At 38.0% G+C, this 21,325-nt stretch overlaps 1 protein-coding gene across 8 annotated transcripts in view; it reads left to right on the top strand.

The window, feature by feature from the left end:
• Positions 1–21,325, top strand: part of MYO5A (myosin VA) — a 205,588-nt gene that overhangs the window by 146,464 nt on the left and 37,799 nt on the right. For all 8 annotated transcript variants that reach the window (XM_025295614.3, XM_025295612.3, XM_025295607.3 and 5 more), the window contains exons 23-28: positions 1,502–1,595; positions 3,704–3,852; positions 8,899–9,012; positions 16,545–16,688; positions 16,912–16,965; positions 20,547–20,774. In XM_025295614.3, the coding sequence (XP_025151399.1) occupies positions 1,502–1,595; positions 3,704–3,852; positions 8,899–9,012; positions 16,545–16,688; positions 16,912–16,965; positions 20,547–20,774 (783 nt within the window). The remainder of the gene's footprint in view (positions 1–1,501; positions 1,596–3,703; positions 3,853–8,898; positions 9,013–16,544; positions 16,689–16,911; positions 16,966–20,546; positions 20,775–21,325) is intronic.

Genomic DNA, 21,325 nt, shown 5'->3' with positions numbered 1-21,325 from the left:
TTTCACAGTCAAATTCATACCTTTCTAGTTATATAGAATAGTATACCCAAACATATTCAGATTTCTCCTTTCTTCTTGTTTTATTATCTGCAGCTTTCACAGGGATATCTATAGGCACTACCATTAAGTCTTTTAGATGGAGTGTGGTAAGAATGAAAACATTTCCCTGGGAGAGCCAGCCTTGTGGTCAGGAAAGCTGCACTGCCAGTCAGCCTGATCAAGGAGCCTAGAAGGTCCAGAGAACTGTGCTTCTTAACCAGGAATGTGTATCAGAATTGGCTGGAGAGTTTTTAAAAAGATACCTGCCCAAGCTCTGGGAGTGTGGGTCGGACACATTTATTTTGAAAAAGCACCACAGGTGATTGGTTGCATAGCCCTGACAAAGAGTGGCTTCTCTCAAGAGCACCCAAAGAACCCAGCCTTTGTACTGAGAGCAGACCTTCTCAGGACAGAAGGAAGAGACTGGACAATCAGAAAGAGCACCTCCTGGCCTGATGTCTGCCGTTGCTCAGTGCTGTAACTTCAGTTCTCTGTTCTTCAGGGATCCTTCGTCATAGCCTGTTGTCTCCATCGCTGAACTCTTCATACATTCTCTTTATTATTAAAGCTGTTCCTTTAAGAATTCTATGTACTTACATTTAGAGAAAGGAATTCACATGTCACTTATTCAGGTTTCACTTCAGCACACATTCTATTACAAAGCTAAACTATATAAATTATCAACTTTGCAAAGTTACCTTTTGTTTTGATTTTTGCTTCCTGAGAATCCTTATCTAACCAGGAACCAGAAAGTTAAAAGGTCAACATTTTTTTTTATTGGGGTAAAATATGCTTATATGTGACTTTAAATTTACCATTTTAATTGTTTTGAGTGTAAAGTTCTATGACATTATAGTCACATAGTTGTAAGGCCAATGCTTAAATGTGGGATAAAAGTTTACAACCTTGAAAAACTCTTAAAAGGAGATGAAAGTAAAATTCTCAAGACAGAAAACAGGGAGCTTTGGAAGGTCTTCAGTGAATTTCATACTTTTCTTGTCCTCTGTAATCTTTCTGTTGTATCTTGGGTCCACATAAGCATTGTGTTAGGCTTTTGGGGTGAAAAGGTGTTATATTACTTTAAGAGCAAATGCTTTCTAGGTGTCAGGCAATTGGTAAATGCTCAAGGTACAAAGTAAAACAATAGCAGCAAATCATCTTTGTCCTCCAGTAATTTCTAGTCAATCAGGGAAGTAAAAGTAAATCATTTATAAGGGGTATAAAGAGGCATTTACAGGGTTCTGTAGCAGTCCAACGGAGAGACATATAACTGGACGAGTTTCTGGGAAAGCTTTCTGGGGGGTAATGCTTGAACCAAGTTTAAAGGATGACTGAATATAACTCAGCAAAGAAGTGAGACAGTGAGACATGGAAGTAAGGAATGACTACTGTGTGTTTCGTATTCAGTATCGGGTTTCCTCTGTCTGTTGCAGCCATATCAGTTTATTGTTTCATTTTATAGCTGGTGTCAAATCTGAAGGAAGAAAATACTTTGCTGAAGCAGGAAAAAGAGGCCCTCAATCACCGTATCGTGGAGCAGGCTAAGGAGATGACAGGTAAGGCTCATGTGGGCCCAGCCTACTGCACTCCAAACAACCTGAGACCAAGGGTTATAAGTTACAACTTTGCGTATTTAGGCTGGCATCAATAAGGTTTCAGAGTTCCAGAGGCAGGCACTCTAAATATTTGGTTGAATTAGTTGGTGAATTTGTAAATCGTATCTCCCTATGTACAAATATGAATTCATGCTTAGTCAATATCATATATAACTTAAAAAAATAATTGTATGTATGATTTATAGCTTATAGGAGTCCTCTTGATTTAAGACAAATTCTTGAGCTAATATGTATATTATAGGAGTATATGTATCTGTGTATATTATTGATTTTGCTAAATGAATGAATACTAATTTCCTAAGATCACCTACTTTTTGCCATCTTAAAAAAAAAAAGACACTAACTAGAGGTAGACATTTATTTGCTGTTGGTAAGATAAGTTAAAATGATTATAATTTACAAGAAATCCACATATACTTAAACATGAGATAAGATGTATATGAAACTACAGCAATTGGTGGTAGAAATAAAAAGGAAGAGGTAGGTTAGAGTGAAAATATATGAAAAGAATTAACAGATTATTATCATTTTTGATATGGTATTCAAAAGAGGAGCAAAAATTTTCTGAAGTGTTGCAATGAGTTATCAAAACAATAATATGTTATTAGTAATGAGGAAATTGAGGAAAACAAGTCTCTGTTTATGAGGCAAATCAATTAAAATTTGGATGTTAGCCAGGGTCTCCAGATAGAGGTGATCTGAAAGTGAATTGAGATTAAAGAGAGAACCCTCAGGGGTTTTCCCCACACCATACCCTTCTTCCCAATTAAAGGGAATACTGTATAGAAAAGATAAGAAAGTCTGGAATTTATAGGATAATCATAAAAAAGAGATAAGGTGAAGAAAAAGAGTCATAAAAGAAAGTTAAGACGGAAGGAGAAAACAGTTATTGAAGACGTGGAAAGAAGGTTGCTAGGATGCAGAATATAGTGGAAAAATCCAGAATGATGAGAACTCTTCTAGGAAAATAGGAAATGTTATTTGATACTAAAGAGAACAAAACAAATAGCCGTGGATTTGCCTAGGGAAAATTTATTGGTAGCCTTGGGCAGCTTCCACAAACTTGTGAGAATAAAAGGCAATTTATAGAATGTTATATAGAGAAAAAATCCTTTCATTCATTTATTTGCAAATTATTAAATCTCCAGGATAGGGGAACACTGTGGAGGCAGTCATGACAGGACACTTGGAAGTCCTTGGCCTCGTGGGGCTGACAGATAAAGAGATGGTGAGCAACGAAGCAGGCAGGACAGATTAAGATATGGGCACAAAATATGAGGTAGGAAGCCCAGTATTTATAAATGTGGCTGGCTCAGCTCATTGAGAGAAAGCACATGGCTGAGATTTAAGGCTTTTTTATTGGTACTTTGATCTGCAATCAAGGGCTAGTCTCCACTCTCCAAATGATGTCCTATCTACATGCCAGCCACTAGCAATAGAGAGGGTAGAGTGAGGTGAGTAAATGGAAAAGTCAAGTCCCCAGCAGCACATAGGAATGGTGACAACAGAGGACCAAGGCAATTTACGTGAATAGAATGGAAGGAGTAACAGGACAAGGGCATTTGCAGTATTGAGAAATTGTAAGACAGAAGCCAGGGACTGAGAGATGAGTAGAGAGACTCTGGAGAGCAGGACAGCTAGGTCTTCTGAGAAGTCACTGTTCCCCTAGGGGCCTGAGGAATGTCTCTAACTTTTTCAACAAAAGAATTTTATAAGTAGCCTGAAACAGAATACTAATGGAATAAAAAGTATGTACTTCTAGTTACTAAACGCTGACTAGTGGAAATTATCAAGGATGTGCTGTAACCAATGAATAAACTAGTTCTGTTCATGGAAGAATACAATAGATGATTGTTGTTTTTAATAAATTATTTTATTCTTTGGCCATGATATTTTCTCTTTCCCTGCCTCCACTAAGATACTCTTCATAGATCATAGTGCTGCTAAAAGTAGAACCCCTCCCAAAGACTGTAAGCCAGTGCCCATGTATTTATTCTTGCATTTTGTGAAGCCGTCTTTGGTATGTTTTTATCTCTCTCTTCTCTCAGAGACTATGGAGAAAAAGTTAGTAGAAGAAACAAAACAACTGGAACTCGATCTTAACGATGAAAGGCTGAGATATCAGAACCTTCTGAATGAGTTTAGTCGCTTGGAAGAACGCTATGATGACCTCAAGGAAGAGATGACTTTGATGGTGGTGAGTCAAATACTTTTGCCCATTTTTATAAAAAAATTTAAACGTGTGCAAAACTAAATAGAATAGTAGCATAAGCCCCCATGTACTCATCACTCAATTCCAAAACAGTCATCACATTTCTATCTCCCATTCTAACCTATATCATGCTCCATTCAATGGATTGGATTGTCTTAAAGCAAATCCCAGGAATCACATCACTGTATTCATAAATAGTTTTATAAATTCAAACACTTTGAAGACTAGACTATAAGTCAGCATTGCTGGACTTTGTTTATGTACTGAATGACTTAATGTAAAATTTGCTTATAAAGCAAATATTTATAAGGTCAAGTATTTTCTCAGTAGTTTTTGTAATTTCAAAGGCATATTCCTAAACAAAGAAGATTCATCTGCTATTTGTAATAAATTGTCTTACCTATTTCATGGACTCTTCTGCATCTGGCCAAGTACTTTTTGTACTTTTGATAGTGCTGCACACCATCCCTGGTCTACTTATTCTGATATCAGGAAACAGAGTTCCCTGACAATCTTGTTCCTGCAACTGTCAGCCTTAAATGTAACCTAATGGCACAAATGGCCAGAAATGCCCTGAAATATTTGCTGTAAAGCACAAGATAATTTGGATGGGTGTGGTCAAGATGGCAGAAGAGGAGGACCCTGTGCTCAACTCTTCCCACAGGCATACCAAAATTATAACTTCACAGAGCAATTGTGTATAAGAATGACCTGAAGACTAGCAGTGTTAAAGTGCTGTTAAACTGCTGCACTCAATATGCCAGCAAATTTGGAAAACTCAGCAGTGGCCACAGGACTGGAAAAGGTCAGTTTTCTGTCCAATCCCAAAGAAAGGCAATGCCAAAGAATGTTCAAACTACCAGACAATTGCACTCATCTCACATGCTAGCAAAGTAATGCTCAAAATTCTCCAAGCTAGACTTCAACAGCACCTGAACCAAGAACTTCCAGATGTTCAAGCTGGATTTAGAAAAGACAGGGAAACCAGAGATCAAGTTGCCAACATCTGCTGGATCATAGAAAAAGCAAGAGAATTCCAGAAAAGCATCTACTTCTGCTTCATTGACTACACTAAAAACTTTGTGTGTATCACAACCAACTGTGGAAATTGTTCAAGAGAGAGGAATACCAGACCACCTGACCTGCCTCCTGAGAAATCTGTATGCCAGTCAAGAAGCAACAGTTAGAACTGGACATGGAACAACAGACTGGTATTGGGAAAGGAGTATGTCAAGGCTGTATTGTCACCCCACTTATTTAACTTCTATGTAGAGTAAATCATGTGAAATGCTGGGCTGGGTGAAGCACAAGCTAGAATCAAGATTGCCAGGAGAAATATCAATAACCTCAGACATAGATGACACCACCTTTATGTCAGAAAGTGAAGAACTAAAGAGCCTCTTGATGAAAGTGAAAGAGAACAGTGAAAAAGTGGCTTAAAACTCAGATTCAAAAAACTGAGATCATGACATCTGGTCCCATCACTTCATAGCAAATAGATGGGGAAACGATGGAACCAGTGACAGACTTTACTTTCTTGGGCCCCAAAATCACTGCAGATGGTGACTGCAGCCATGAAATTAAAAAATGCTTGCTCCTTGGAAGAAAAGTTATGACAAACCTAGACAGCATATTAAAAAGCAGAAACAGTACTTTGTCCACAAAGGTCTGTCTAGTCAAAGCTATGGTTTTTCCAGTAGTCATGTATGGATGTACGAGTTGGACCATAAAGAAAGCTGAGCACCAAAGAATTGATGCTTTTGAGCTGTGGTGTTGGAGAAGACTCTTGAGAGTCCCTTGGACTGCAAGGAGATCAAACCAGTCAATCCTAAAGGAAATCAGTCCTGAATATTTATTGGAAGGACTGATGCTGAAGCTCCAATACTTTGGCTACCTGATGTGAAGAACTGACTCATTAGAAAAGACCCTGATGCTGGGAAAGATTGAGGTAGGAGAAGGAGATGACAAAGGATGAGATGGTTGGATGGTATCACCAATTCAATGGACATGAGTTTGAGCAAGCTCTAGGAGTTGGTGATGGACAGGAAAGCCTGGTGTGCTGCAGTTCATGAGGTTGCAAAGAGTTGGACACGACTGAGTGACTGAACTGAACTGAAGACTAGCAGAAATTATTTCATGCAACTAAAGATATAAAAAACAAATCTCAACAAAATGGGTAGAAGATTAAAGGATACACAGAACAAAAAGATGTAAAATATGATGACAAAAACACTAATAGTGGAAGAGGAACTAAGAATGCATGGTTGTTATAATGTTTTGAACTTGAGATCATATTTAAATAATTATATATGTGTGTGTATGTATGTATATGTATATGATTGAACCTCCTTTATTGTTGCTTATATGATCCTTGTCATAACCACAAACATATTATAGATATACACATATATAAAAAGAGAGTAATCCAAATATAATAGTAAAGATAGTCATCAAATCACAGGGGAAGAAAGAAAGGAACAAAAAGGAGCTACAGCAACCAGAAAACAACTAACAAAATGGCAATACGTACATACCTATCAATAATTACTTTCAATGTATTAGACTAAGTGCTCTAATCTAAGACATAGAGTGGCAGAATGGATAATGAAAACAAGACATAAAGACACACATACACACACACCTGTGAGAGAGTCACTTCAGTTATAAAGACACACATAGACTAAAAGGGAGAGAATGGAAAAAAGATATTCCATAGAAATGAAAAGACAGCTGGGATGTCAAGAGTCAGACAAAATAGACTTTAAGACAAAGACAGTAACAAGAGACAAAAAAGGACATTACATAATAACAAAAGGATCAGTCCAACAAGAGGATATAATAGTGGTAAGTATATGTCACCCATCGTAGGTGCATCTGAATGCATACAGAAAATATTAACAAACGTAAAGAGAGAGATTGACAGTAACGCAATAATAGTAAGGGACTTTAATAATAGTAAGGGACTTTAATACCCCACTTACATCAAAGGACAGATCATCCAGAAGATTGAAATCATATCAGTCATCTTTTTCCACCACGATGGTATGAGAATAGAAATCAACTACAAGAAAAAACCTGAAAAAACAAATACATGGAGCTAAGCATACTGTATTAAACAACCAATGGGTCACTGAAGAAACCAAAGAGGAAATTTTGAAAATACCTGGAGATAAATGAAAGTGGAAACACAATGATTATCATCTGTGGAATGCAGCAAAAACAGTTCAAGAAGGGAATTTTAATGGCAAATAAATAAGCAGTCTAGCCTTATACCTAAAGGAAGTATTGTCAAAAAAGAAGAACAAACAAAATTCAACATTAGTAGGAGAAAAAAAAGATTGGAATGGAAATGAAATAGACACCAAGAATCAGTTAAAAAGATGCACAAAGCTAAAGAGCTGGTCCTGTGAGAAGATAAACAAAATTGATAAACTATTAGCCATAATCATCAAAACAAAAAGAGAGAGCCCAGATTAATAAAATCGGAAGTGAAAGAGTAGTTATACCACAGAAATACACAGGATCATAAGAGGCTACTAGACAATTACATGCCAATAAAATGAGCAATCTAGAAGAAATAAACAAATTCCTAGAAACATACAATCTCCCAATACTGAATCAGGAAGAAACAGAAAATATGAACAGGTCAAATATCAATAATGGAATTGAATCAGCAGTCCATACACTTCCAACAAAAGTCCAGGGCCAGATGGCTTTGCAGGTGAATTCTGTCAAACATTTTAATAAAAGTTAACACCTATGCTTCTCAATGTATTCCAGAAAGCTTCCAAACTCATTCTGTGAGGCATCACACTGATACCAAAATCAGACAAAGAAATCACACACACACACACACAGAGAAAATCGTAGGCCTATGCTTCTCAATCTATTCTAGAAAGCTTCCAAACTCATTCTGTGTGGCATCACACTAATACCAAAATCAGACAAAGAAATCACAGACAGACACACACACACACACACACACACACACACACACACAAAGAAAATTGCAAGCCAAAATTACTAATAAACATAGAACAATCCAAGTGGTCTGGCTTGAGACACCAACTACTCCTGAGGGCTTGTTTCCCTGTGGTCTCACAGATGGGTCTGCTTTGTCTAAGCCTGGATGTTGGAAGGAACGAGGCAAAAAGCTCTTTGTGGCTTCTGGCTCTTTTGCTGCACCTTGGAAGGAGTAAAGGAAATTGGACAGATCACAAAGCTTTCAGGGGCGTTTTTGAAGCTCTCAGGATTTGTAACCCTAGAAGATCCAGGCCACTGAACCTCTCCACCTCTTCTGCTGGGGGCACCCTCAGAGCGAGGGGCCCAAACCCCACCTTTTTATTTCCTCTTCCTTCAAGTCATTCTTTAACCACTTCTCCAGAAAGGAAGGGACTGCAAATACCTAACTTTTCTATTCCCCACAGGCTTGCTGAATACTAGTTCATTAGTTACCACATGTCATGACACTATCACCTGGGGTCCCTGAATTAATAACCCAAGGATCTTCCCAGAGCAGCTTCCTGTTCTGCACAGTCATCCTTGCCACTGCTGACTCCAGAGCTTCAGTTGCATGCATAAGACTGACAGAAGCTGTAATTGCCCGTGTGAAGACCCCCTCCCGTGACCTATTAATATGGTGCAGTAAAATGATTATGCTGTCATTGAATATATCCTGTGGACTTTTGGAGTGATTTTGTTTGATTATAATATGGAAGTCATCATACTTATGCTTCACCTCGTGTGACTAGCCACTCACAGCTTTAAGAGGGGATCTGCCGATAATCAGAGATGCTTTTTATCTGAGTGTTTGGTTTTGCAACTGTACTTGTCACACCCTCCTGGTGCCTCTTTCTGCTCAGGAGGTGACCCTTGTAAGAGTTTGTTAAGACAACATGGAATAGATTGTTTGGGCATGAGAGCATTAGGTCATGAAGATTAGAACCAAGTTAAGGTGATGCTGTCTTAACTATGCCAAGTTCAATTATTTAATTATGTTGTGTTAACTGTAGCTGCTTATTTGTGTTGCAGAATGTGCCTAAACCTGGACACAAGAGAACAGACTCTACCCACAGCAGCAATGAGTCTGAATACACCTTTAGCTCTGAAATTGCAGAAACTGAAGATATTCCATCAAGGACAGAGGTATATTTTAGACACCTATCAATAAAAGTAAGATGTGCCCATCCTGTTATTAACAGAGAACATTTCCATTGCAGGGAGGACCCCATTTGTTCATAAATGCAACATTTGTTTTATATTCTTTATAAATGACTTGAAGGTGCTTAATTAGCTGTGTATATACCTACCTATTACATATTTTTGTCAATTGATATTTCAATTTTTAATGTGATTTTGAGGACCAGATTTTCCCTTTTGTAATTCCCTTTTATACCTTAACATGTTCTGTATGTAAAAAATATAGCCCATCATGAATTTATTTTAGACTGAGGTCATTTTTTGAAAAGTAAGCTTTTATTCTAGAATATTATAATATAAACACCAATGCCCTAGAGTTTAGCAGAATTGCTGCCTGTTTGGTGACAGTTTGTATGCATGGAAAACAGCTTATGAATCTGTCTTAGTGTTTTGTGTTACATGGTTTGAAATCAAAATGACATATTACTGTAACTCCAAGAGTACAGTGACTTTAAGTTAGATTGTTCCCAAACCAATTCTCATATCTTCTTCAAATATGATATTAGTTTCTGTAATGGGTGATTCAGGCACATTATTTTCTATTTTTATCTCATATTCTGAGAAAATGGCCAAGTCAGAAATAGACTGCTTCTGGCAGAAGAGCTGAAAAAAATTGAATGCTTCTTCCCTTTCTTAGTTCTACTTGGGAATGAAAAGTTTCTCCATCTCATTCTGCTCATTTTAAAGAAAGTGTCACATTGTTGGAATGTCATATAGTTGGACTCATACATTCAAGGGGGCCAAGTAACTGGTCCAAGGTCACAGCTTGTAAGTGGCAGAGCCAGTATTCTAATTGAGGCTTGTCTGTTCAGAGCTCCACACTTCACCTCCTCCCACTCAGGGGTTCTACACTGGAGTTCTCCAGTCCCCTTTCTACCTACAGATAAACAGGTAACATTAGTCTGGGAACATTGATACAGCAATATGGCCAGTATGTAATAGCAGAGGTTGTTCAAGTTATCTGTTGTGCAACAAACCATCTCTGACTTTAGTGGTTTCAAACTACAGCAATTTATTATTGCTCACAGTTCTTTGGGTTTTGACTGGGTGGTACTTCTGTCCCTTATGGTGTGGGTTGGAGTATCTCCCTGCATTCAGCTGAGGTGAGAAGGTCTCCTCCTTGGGTTTCTCCATGTTGCTTCTCTCTTCAATAATACAGTGAGTGGGTTCTAGGAGTGCAAGGGCAAAAGATGTCAGGCTGTTAGAGCCAGGCCCAGAACTGGCATGGTAGCAGTTCTGCCACATTTTATGGTCAAAGCAAAGTATGAGGCCAGCCCAGATTCAAGGAGGGGAATGGACTCCATCTCTTAATGGGAATAAAGTTATTTTTGTTGGGTGATCGTTGGTAGCCATCTTTGGAGATTACCCCAGAGTTAGACTTTGAAGATTTCAAAATTACAGCTTCTGAGCCTTTAGTGGATATAAAGGTGTTTTCTCCAAATTCTTACAGATTTGAAGGGAGAGGTAACCTTTTTCATTTCTCATTCTCACTTGTTTTATGTCAAATGACTGAACTGAACTGAACAGTGGGATTTGGTACAGTTTTCATCTTTTTTGAAAAATGAAGAATGAATTGTGCTTCAGGAATCACCAACAGATCTTGGGGTGTTGATACTGTCTGTCACATGGTGGTCAAGTATGACCACCAGCAGTAGGTCATACACAGGAAGTGTCCTCTCAGAAACGAGGAAGGGTATTGACTGAACTAGTCATGCTTGTTGCTTGTGACTGAGTGCGTGCATCTGAGACGTGGCTGGCTTTGGTTAGTGCTGTCTTCATCATGGGGCAGACTACAGTCACTCTCCTCCTTAGGACTGAGTCCATAACCTTAGCCTCAGTCTCTCTGCATTTCAGTTTCCTCCTCTATAAAGTGGCACTGCTATTATTATCTTACTTTATAGTGATGTTTTGAAGATTAAGTGAGTTAATTTTTACACACTTGCAACAGTGTTAGATACATAATAAGTGTTCAATAAATAAAGGTTTTTGCTCCAATAAACAGGCTTTAAACCCAGTCTAATAAACAGACGGGGTGTGGCCAGGATCAGAAAGATGGGAACCTGTACAACTGATAATAGGAAAAGAGAGATTGATCATCAAAGGGAAGTTGGGCAGGAGACATGGCAATCTAAGTCTATGGCTGTCACTTTGCTCTTCAAGTTACTTACAACCTTCAGCTTTGCATTTCTTCCTGCTACTTCCTCTATAATGGCCAGGTTTACAAATCACCTCTTACAAACTAAAGGAAAACTTTCAACTCCTATATGTAGTATTCCCAAGTAATTCCTTTAGAATCCAGGGGCCAGGGCAATAATGGGATCACTCTTGCTTATGAATTGATTTTTAAATTAAAATAGATTGTTTTGAAACACAGAATTCTGACCTCAGTCATGTATTAATAGCAAAATTTGATGTAAAAATAAAGGGTTAATGTCTCTTTAGTCACAAAGCACAGACGTGTGATTTGCTGTTCACAAGTTACAGTGGCACCTCCACTGCTGTCTGTGGAGAGCTCACCTGCCAGCTCTGTTGCCTTACAGCCCTCCCACACTTCCAGCATCTTTGTGGTCTGGGATTACAAAGACCACATAACACTTTTGGGAACCATTGCTTTCCCTGCTGTGTCATGCACCTTTCTTAGTAACCATTGACTAATTATCTCAGTTCTGCTTCTGCTCTCAAGCTTCCTCACGCTTGTCAAATCCAGGGAAAGCATCACTGTAACTTTCTCAGCTACTGTTAGCAATAATTCCCAGATGACTGCCAGGCTTGTCATGGTAATTTTGTGAAGAAATTCTGTTATTTTCCTGATTTTCCTCTAACGAGAGACTGTTGTTATTTTTTAGATTAGTTTTTAAAGCTTCACTTTCTCGGAAAAGCCCTAGATGACGAAGTCCTTACAAAGGAAAGAAAGCAAAAACAAAACCCTAGACACTTTCCTGAGCTAGATGGTCCAGTCATCCTCCTTGCTCATGTGGTATGGGGAGGACAATATCTCTTTGATTATACATGTCATTAGAGATAAGAATGGGCACCATTTGGAGCACTCTTAGTTACTAATCACTATGTCTCAAAGCTAGTGGAGGTGATGGAATTCCAGTTGAGCTATTCCAAATCCTGAAAGATGATGCTGTGAAAGTGCTGTACTCAATATGCCAGCAAATTTGGAAAACTCAGCAGTGGCCACAGGACTGGAAAAGGTCAGTTTTCATTCCAATCCCAAAGAAAGGCAATGCCAAAGAATGCTCAAACTACCGCACAATTGCACTCATCTCACACGCTAGTAAAGTAATGCTCAAAATTCTCCAAGCCAGGCTTCAGCAATATGTGAACCATGAACTTCCTGATGTTCAAGCTGGTTTTAGAAAAGGCAGAGGAACCAGAGATCAAATTGCCAACATCCGCTGGATCATAGAAAAAGCAAGAGAGTTCCAGAAAAACATCTATTTCTGCTTTATTGACTATGCCAAAGCCTTTGACTGTGTGGATCACAATAAACTGTGGAAAATTCTGAAAGAGATGGGAATACCAGACCACCTGATCTGCCTCTTGAGAAACCTCTATGCAGGTCAGGAAGCAACAGTTAGAACTGGACATGGAACAACAGATGTCCAGTTCCAAATAGGAAACTGGTTCCAAATAGGAAAAGGAGTTCGTCAAGGCTGTATATTGTCACCCTGTTTATTTAACTTATATGCAGAGTACATCATGAGAAACGCTGGACTGGAAGAAACACAAGCTGGAAGCAAGATTGCCGGGAGAAATATCAATAACCTCAGATATGCAGATGACACCACCCTTATGGCAAAAAGTGAAGAGGAACTCAAAAGCCTCTTGATGAAAGTGAAAGTGGAGAGTGAAAAAGTTGGCTTAAAGCTCAACATTCAGAAAACGAAGATCATGGCATCCGGTCCCGTCACTTCATGGCAAATAGATGGGGAAACAGTGGAAACAGTGTCAGACTTTATTTTTCTGGGCTCCAAAATCACTACAGATGGTGACTGCAGCCATGAAATTAAAAGACGCTTACTCCTTGGAAGGAAAGTTATGACCAACCTAGATAGCATATTGAAAAGCAGAGACATTACTTTGCCAACAAAGGTCTGTCTAGTCAAGGCTATGGTTTTTCCAGTGGTCATGTATGGATGTGAGAGTTGGACTGTGAAGAAGGCTGAGTGCCGAAGAATTGATGTTTTTGAACTGTGGTGTTGGAGAAGACTCTTGAGAGTCCCTTGGACTGCAAGGAGATCCAAACAGTCCATTCTGAAGGAGATCAGCCCTGGGATTTCTTTGGAAGGAATGATGCTAAAGCTGAAACTCCAGTACTTTGGCCACCTCATGTGAAGAGTTGACTCATTGGAAAAGACTCTGATGCTGGGCGGGATTGGGGGCAGGAGGAGAAGGGGACGACAGAGGATGAGATGGCTGGATGGCATCACTCACTCGAAGGACGTGAGTCTCAGTGAACTCCGGGAGTTGGTGATGGACAGGGAGGCCTGGCGTGCTGCGATTCATGGGGTCGCAAAGAGTCGGACACGACTGAGCGACTGATCTGATCTGATCTGATGTCTCAAACAGTTTTGCACTTGTCAAGTGTTCCTATCCATAAAATTTTGTTCTTATCTATAGCAATTAGTTAATTTTTGTGTAATATTAGCTGGTATCTAAAGAGTTATCTCACCCTATTTTAATAAAAGGATTCCTTTTCAACAAAAATGACCATTCAAAGCTGAGAGGAATTATTCCCAAATGATGACATTTTAATTACAGTGAATGAAATATTATATTCACTCATAGGATGAAGGCTTCAGTTATAGTATGAAAAAAGGATTAAATAATTAAAATTTTCAGGGATATATACATCATTAATGGGCTTCCCCAGTGGTTCAGTAAAGAATCCTCCTGCAATGCAGGAGCCACAGGAGACACGGGTTCAATCCCTGGGTTGGAAAGATCCCCTGGAAGGGAGGGAATGGCAAGCCACTCCATCATTCTTGCCTGGAGAATCCCCACGGACAGAAGAGTCTGGTGGGCTACAGACCAGTGTCGCAAAGAGTGGGACATGACTGAAGCAACTTTGCACGTATACGTACATCATTAATAAGATGAACAAATGTTAAAATACATAAGATGGAATGTTTATATTATAAATAAGCTAAAATATCAGTATTTGTGGGGTGTATAGAAATAAGTATTTATGTGAATGAAATTCTGTAGTGATTTTATGTTAAGGAAATATGTTATCTCTATTCTACTAAGTCAGGACAGACAATATACCCAACCTTTTTCTTACTCTGAGCATGATAAAATGGACAGGAAGAAAAGTCCAGGTCTAACTAGCTTGTAGATAAATGACCCTGATAGCCTATAAGTGCCCCACTTCTTGGTTTAGTTGATTCTTCTTAGGTGTTTGTTTTTTTCTAGAACTAAAATGATGCTGAACTTGGCACTACTAGGAATTCACAAAAGATCAAAGATAGCTAATGAATATAAAAATTATTCAACCTCATTAAATGGCAAAGAAATATAAGTTAAAACAATAATGAAATACCACTATTGGTATTTCAAATGAGCCAATTTTTTTTTAATGATATAACAGTCATTGCTGCTCCAGGCAAGGTGGTGGTTACTGATGGAAGTATAAACAGGCCTAATAGACATTAAAGTATTAATGTTTAGATATTTATATACTAGGATGTTTACTTTAGTATATTTCAGTACAAAAATTAGAAATAACTTCAGTGCTCATCTGTAACATGATGATGAAGAAATGATGGTATACATTTCAATACAGCCATCAAAAATTATGCTTTCAAGTATCATATTATAAATTTGGGAAACAGTTATAATAAATGCCAAGTTTTTAAGACGCTACAAAATTATGATGAAATATTTTTCCTGTTCTTTAAATTTATAGAAAAAAGACTGGACAAAAATTATGAGTTTTCTCTGGATATGAGGTTATACTTACAGTTCTCATTCTTGTACTTTTCTTACTTCCTAAATTTTCTCTGAAAACTTATTTTGCTTTTATATCAAGAAAAAACATTTTTTTAAAAAATTGACATTTGGAAATATAAGATTTGCTGATGAGTTAAGAGGGCTTCCCTTATGGCTCAGTTGGTAAAGAATCCACCTGCAATGTGGGAGATCTGGGTTCAGTCCCTGGGTTGGGAAAATCCCCAGGAGAAGGGAAAGGTTGATAATTATACTTATTAATTATTAATTATAACCATTAATTATATTTATTATAATTAATAATTATACTTTGATCATTTAATTAAATAAATAAATTGTTCTTACCATTCTTTTTCTCTCTGACGAAAAGAGACTCTTTATCCTCTGCATTGAGTCTAATGATACAATTCTTTCTCTTAACTCATTAAAAATTCAAACACAAAGTAAATGAGGTAAAACAATTATGACATTCTCAGAATTTCCATGATGGTTAATTACTTCTTTTTGCTTAGCTTGAATTAGTGTATCTTTGCCTGGTAGTTCTTACTGTGATTCTGTTTTGGAACCAGTTGACATACTTTTAAATGCTACTAGGTTATCTTTTAGTTTATTAGGGTTATATATGTTTTGGTTTTTTTGTTTTCTCTCTGTATGACCTCAATATATTTATACTAGCATTTCATCTTTTCAAAATCATTTTTCCTAATTATAAAAGTAGTACATGCTTATTGTACACAATTCAAATATAGAAATGTATGAAACTGAAAATGAAACTTTCCCACAGTACCTCACATTTTCTAAGATAACCATGATGGCCTTTTAGATTTTTGTATGCCATGGGCTTGGTATATTTAAAAGTCACGTGTTTTTTTTTTTGTTTTTTTTTTTTTTAAGAAAAATTAGATCACAATATAGATACTATCCTGCAAGTTGTATATTTCACTTAATACTTTTATCTAGAACATATTTATCTACTTGTGTAGATCTACTTCATTCTTTTTAACAGCTGTAAATATCTCATAGTTTGATTATACCAGAATTTATTTAAGTAGGTCTCCTATTGACCAGTATTTGGAGTCTTTTCAGGTTTTGTGATTACAAAAATACTACAGTGAACATCTTTTATATTGATATTTTTGTGTACTTGTGTAAATATTTCTGTAGAATTAATTCTTAAACATAGATTGCTAGTTTAATGGATATACAGATTTAAATTTTAATGAATACAGCTCACTTTCTCTTCTAAAGGGCCTACTTATACTTCCACCAACATCATGTAAGACACTGTTAGTCTTTATCAATATGATGGAGGAAAGGTCAACAGGAGGATGGTACCTCACTGTTGTTTAATTTGCATTTCTCCATTTATTAGCTCGTTGGATGTGCTATTCATAGACTCTTTGGCCATTTATATTTCTCCTATAAGTTTGACTATTTTTCTATCGAGCTGCTCATCATTTTCTCATCAGGTTTTACATCTTATGAATCATCTTGACCATCTTATAATTTCTGGAGTTTAGGAGCCAAGTGAGAAGAAGGTGCCTCTGGACATGTCATTGTTCCTCAAGCTCCAGAAGCGGGTCACAGAGCTGGAGCAGGAGAAGCAGGTGATGCAGGATGAGCTGGACCGCAAGGAGGAGCAGGTGCTCCGCAGCAAGGCAAAGGTGAGCAGAGCTCTCCCACCCTGGGGCCATGGCAAACTGGGTTCTGTGGTCTCTTTAATGGGAACTCAGGCCAGAAGTACTTGAATCAAGTAGGATTTCCTTCAAGTGAGGGCTAAATTCTCTTTACTGTTTTCTGCAGAGCTAGGTAATATTCTGAGTAAAAATTAACAATTAAAATATAACTACTTATTTATAAAGTTCTTAACTTTATGTTTTTCCCTAGGAAGAAGAAAGACCACAAATTAGAGGTGCAGAACTGGAATATGAGTCACTTAAGGTAATGGGAAGTGTCTGGTCAAGACTTTGAATATCTTGTTTTGGCAAGAAACCCATTCAGAGCCTCTTTCTCTCAGAGAACATCCTTAATGGTACCTGAGGCCCTAGCTTAAGCTCTTTGCAGGCATTATTTCTGGCCTTGCGTTGTTACCTTTCTAAAATTTCTCTTTCACAGAAGCTGGATTTCAGCCTAAGCAGTAGCTGCCTTTGGAGGCTGTATAAAGTAGTAAAGGACATGGACCCTGGTGTCAGACTGCTTGGGTTCAAATGCTAGATCCACCACTATATGGCTGTATGCAAATAATCCTCAGTTTTCTCATCTATACAGTGGGAACAATGATAATATTTATCTTATAGGACTTTCATGAGGATTATATGAAGTAATTCATGTAAACTGTGTAGAATAGTGCTGAGCACATAGTAAAGACACAACATATGTTGGCTGCTGTCATTATCTTCATCATTTTAAAATACAGGCACTTTATACATCAGCCTTAATTTTTAACAACAATCCTGCAAGTAAGCATTTTAATTCCCATTTTATAGATGAAGAAATCAACACTAAGAAGTATACGTAACTTCCTAAGATAACCCCACTAGAAACTGACAGGAGCGGACTTTGAATGTTGGTGTCTCTGACTCCAAACCCCATGCTCTAACCGTCAAATCCCACTGAAACTATGTGTTTGTAGTGAAAGACAGATATCTGTTTACAGAGAAGAAACATATTCTAACATATTTTAAAGAACAGTTGGAGGGAAGGGGATAGAGGTGGAGAACTGTATCTTCTTAGTGGTTCAAGGCAGAGTCTTACTAGATGGAGATAAGCTGCCACTGTGTGTTCTAGAGCACACGAACACAGGAAAAGGCCCTGGTTAGGAACATTAGTTCCTAAAATACAGAGCATCTTGGGTAACACAGAGATGAAGCCCAGAGGGGAAACTGTCCCATTGCTTGATTCAGAGCTGGCTGTGTACCACCTGGCTCCTTCCTTTGCTTTCCAGAATCAAAATCTTGAGCCCCTAGAAGTCTGAGCTATCAGATTGTCAGCTGTCAAGTCACCACCAGCTCCAAAAGTTCCCTAGGTTATTAATTAATTTATTAGCCTTAGATTTATTATTCTTGATGTTTTCCGATTATGCCAGTTTTTAAACTTTTTTTCTGCTTTTGAAAATTATGGTTTAAAATAGCTGGAAAATTGCAATAAGGTTCATAATTATAACCAAACAAAACTAAAAATTAGAAAAGCCACAAAATATTTAACAGTAGACATTTACATATACTTGAGAACTCCTGAGGTCTCTCTAAACAATCATGAATTTTTTTTGTTGTTGTTTTTAGTAATATTATGCAAATCTAGTCCTGATAAATTATTTCCTAATACTGTGATTTAGAACATAATCTATGCACATTAAGAGGCCCCTATTCTGTGTGGATTGCTGCTTCCCACAGTCCAGAGCCCTGACAAGTGCCTCCTCTCCAGGCTGTATGACATCGTGGTGTGGAGAGTGCCTGTCCTCTACCCGCCCAAACCCACAATGCCTTGCTCAACTCCTTCCCCTGAAGACAGTAAGAGTGATTCTAAACACTTGACTGATAATACCTTATATTTACCTTACAATTTGAAATGTTTTTCCTTTACCTTATCTTGTTTAGTCATTGTCACACTTCTGAGATAATTTTTTATTTCCTTTATAAGATCAATTAACTGAGGCCTTAGAACAGTGAAGAGATTTACTATCAGTTGGTAAAGTCTGATCTTGAATCCAGATTGCCAAACAATAGGAAACATGCTAGGTTCCCATCACAACTTGTTTGAAAACTAATTTTCACCCCCAAAATACGATATTTACTTTTTAAATACCCCATAGGACTTTTTTTACCCTTTCTAAATTATAACAAAATTAAATATTTTGCTCCCCCAGTGAAAGTACTACTAGGGTAGTACATTTTTATGTTTGTAGAAAAAGAAAAGGGTGGCAGCAAAGGGTCATCTCCATTATTCTCCTTTGTCTTTTATACTCTTTGCCTAGAAAACCAAATCATAATATGGGTTATGCAAGACAGGAATCAGATGGGGTGGGATGGGGCAGGCCAAAGGAACAGGGATAAGAATCTGATCTCCAGATCTTCTGCTTCTGCCTGCCTTTCACAAAAAAATGGACAAGGAGAGACATTCTCTGTAGTATGTTAAAAATGAAGCCCGGATCACAAAGTTCCAAAGTGTTAGTGCAGTGTTTCTCGAAATGTGGTCCCTGGGCCATCTGCGTCAACAACACCTGGAAACTTGATGAAAAAGCGAATCTGTGGGCGTCACACCAAATCTAAAGCCCTCCACCCTCTAAGTGATTCTGATACACGTTAAAGTTTGGGAAACATGGCATCGGAGCTTAGGTGTTGAAGTAGAGACATTCATATTTTTTCTGTTGCAGAAACAGAAATACGAATCTGATTACTTTGGTGGGATACTGGGGATAGGAAGGAGCATTCATTTACACATAAGAATGAACTAATCCATGAAATAAAAGGTTATAAATTCTTAAAGCAGAAAAAAAAAAAGGTCTTCAGATAGTCTTAGTATGACATATTGAAAGGTCTAATCTGGTGCTACAAACCTAAAATTACTTCTCTGGAAGAAACAATAAAATGTTTTATGTTTGTATGGAAGGGTCTCGCTTTCATTATTGTAATGCTAAATAAATCAGCATGGTACTTTTAATGCCTATCTGCTTCACTATTTCCCACCCAGTATCCTATCCCCTTTGTATTTTAGTGTCAGTAAACAGAGTTTAGCATCAGAACTCTATTCTGGGTTCCTGTTGCCATTGTTGGAGCAAAGCGTGCCAAGGGCAGTGCTAACTGGTGACATGAGGATGGCTGGTGGTCTGTGACAGTGTGGAGATGGTGAAGGATGTGTGTGTCCATCTGGATGGCTGAGGGAGGAGGTGGCCCATCCTCTCCTTCCACATCTCAAGGTTTCTGCCAGCACCTTCACAAGATTGTCACACAGGAAAGAAGTTTCAAAAATATATTGTTTGTTGTTATTGAAACACTATAGAGAATTTTATTAGCTTAAATGTCATATAATTTCTTAATTAGAAATTAGAAGCCTAAAATTCCAGTGGTTTTTCTCGTCCGCTTTACAATAGAGATAAGAGGATGCTACTCAACATTTCAGGGATCTACCCATCTGAACCATTCATTAGAAGTAACCTGACAGTTGGACCCTTATACTTGCACTTGTATTTACACATAAAGAAAACCTGAGCTTCTTAGTACTTACCCAAACTCATACCTAAGGACTCAGCATTCTCTTCAGGCCTGTGAACACACCCTGGGCAGACCTGGAACAAATTTGATTCTGAAACCTGGGTTGATGAACCAAAGTGTCATTCACCTTTCTCATTTCCACTTGATGTTGATTTTCTGAATTTGCAGAGCTGAGTTCCCAGGGAACCATTCCCTTGGGTGGCTCTGGTGGTCTTTTCCAGCAGAATTCTTCTGCTCTCCTGGGGAAAGGTAAGTAATCCTATGTAAAGCTGAGGAAGACGGTGATGAACCATTCTTTGTCTCATCCTACAGCGTCAAGAACTAGAGTCAGAAAACAAAAAACTGAAAAATGAGCTAAATGAGTTACGAAAGGCCCTCAGTGAGAAAAGTGCCCCTGAGGTGACTGCCCCAGGCGCGCCAGCCTACCGTGTCCTCATGGAGCAGCTGACGTCTGTGAGTGAGGAGCTCGATGTCCGCAAGGAGGAAGTCCTCATCCTGAGGTCTCAGCTGGTGAGCCAGAAGGAAGCCATCCAACCCAAGGTGAGCATGAGCAAGTGGCGAAGGTGGGTGTTGGGGACTGGCCTCTTCCTGTTCTTTCCCTCCAATTTATGTGAAGGAAACCTAAGTGTATTTAGTCTAATTGAGGATATCATTGTTTGAAAAAAAGAAACTCAACATTGTTTAAAAACTGTTGCAAACACCAATTAGACTGAGCAAGAAGCAAGTGAAATCCCAACTGCTTCTCAAAGTTTCACCTCTCACTCATTAACAAAGGGCTTTTAAAATGAATATTTTTATAGTAATCTGACCACAGTAAATTTTGATCAGAAATACAATTCTGTTAAGTACAAAAATCCATAAATTATCTTGCTGTGGGAAGCCATTAAATACAATTTTAAATTATTTGTTGAAAATAGCCTGTTTAACTGGGAAGATAACACATGTAAAGATTATACATGAGATCAATGAAGAAAAATGACATGGAGATGATTTCTGCTCACCTCAAGGAATTCTGTTTAATGTGGGAGTGGGCCCAGATGGAAGGGGCTATATTTAGTGATTCCACAGAAGGGACCTAGGATGGAGATATA

The sequence above is a fragment of the Bubalus bubalis genome, chromosome 11 (genome assembly GCF_019923935.1).
Source record: "Bubalus bubalis isolate 160015118507 breed Murrah chromosome 11, NDDB_SH_1, whole genome shotgun sequence".
NCBI classification, from domain to species: Eukaryota; Metazoa; Chordata; class Mammalia; order Artiodactyla; family Bovidae; genus Bubalus; species Bubalus bubalis.
This window is presented reverse-complemented; position numbering and strand designations above follow the sequence as displayed.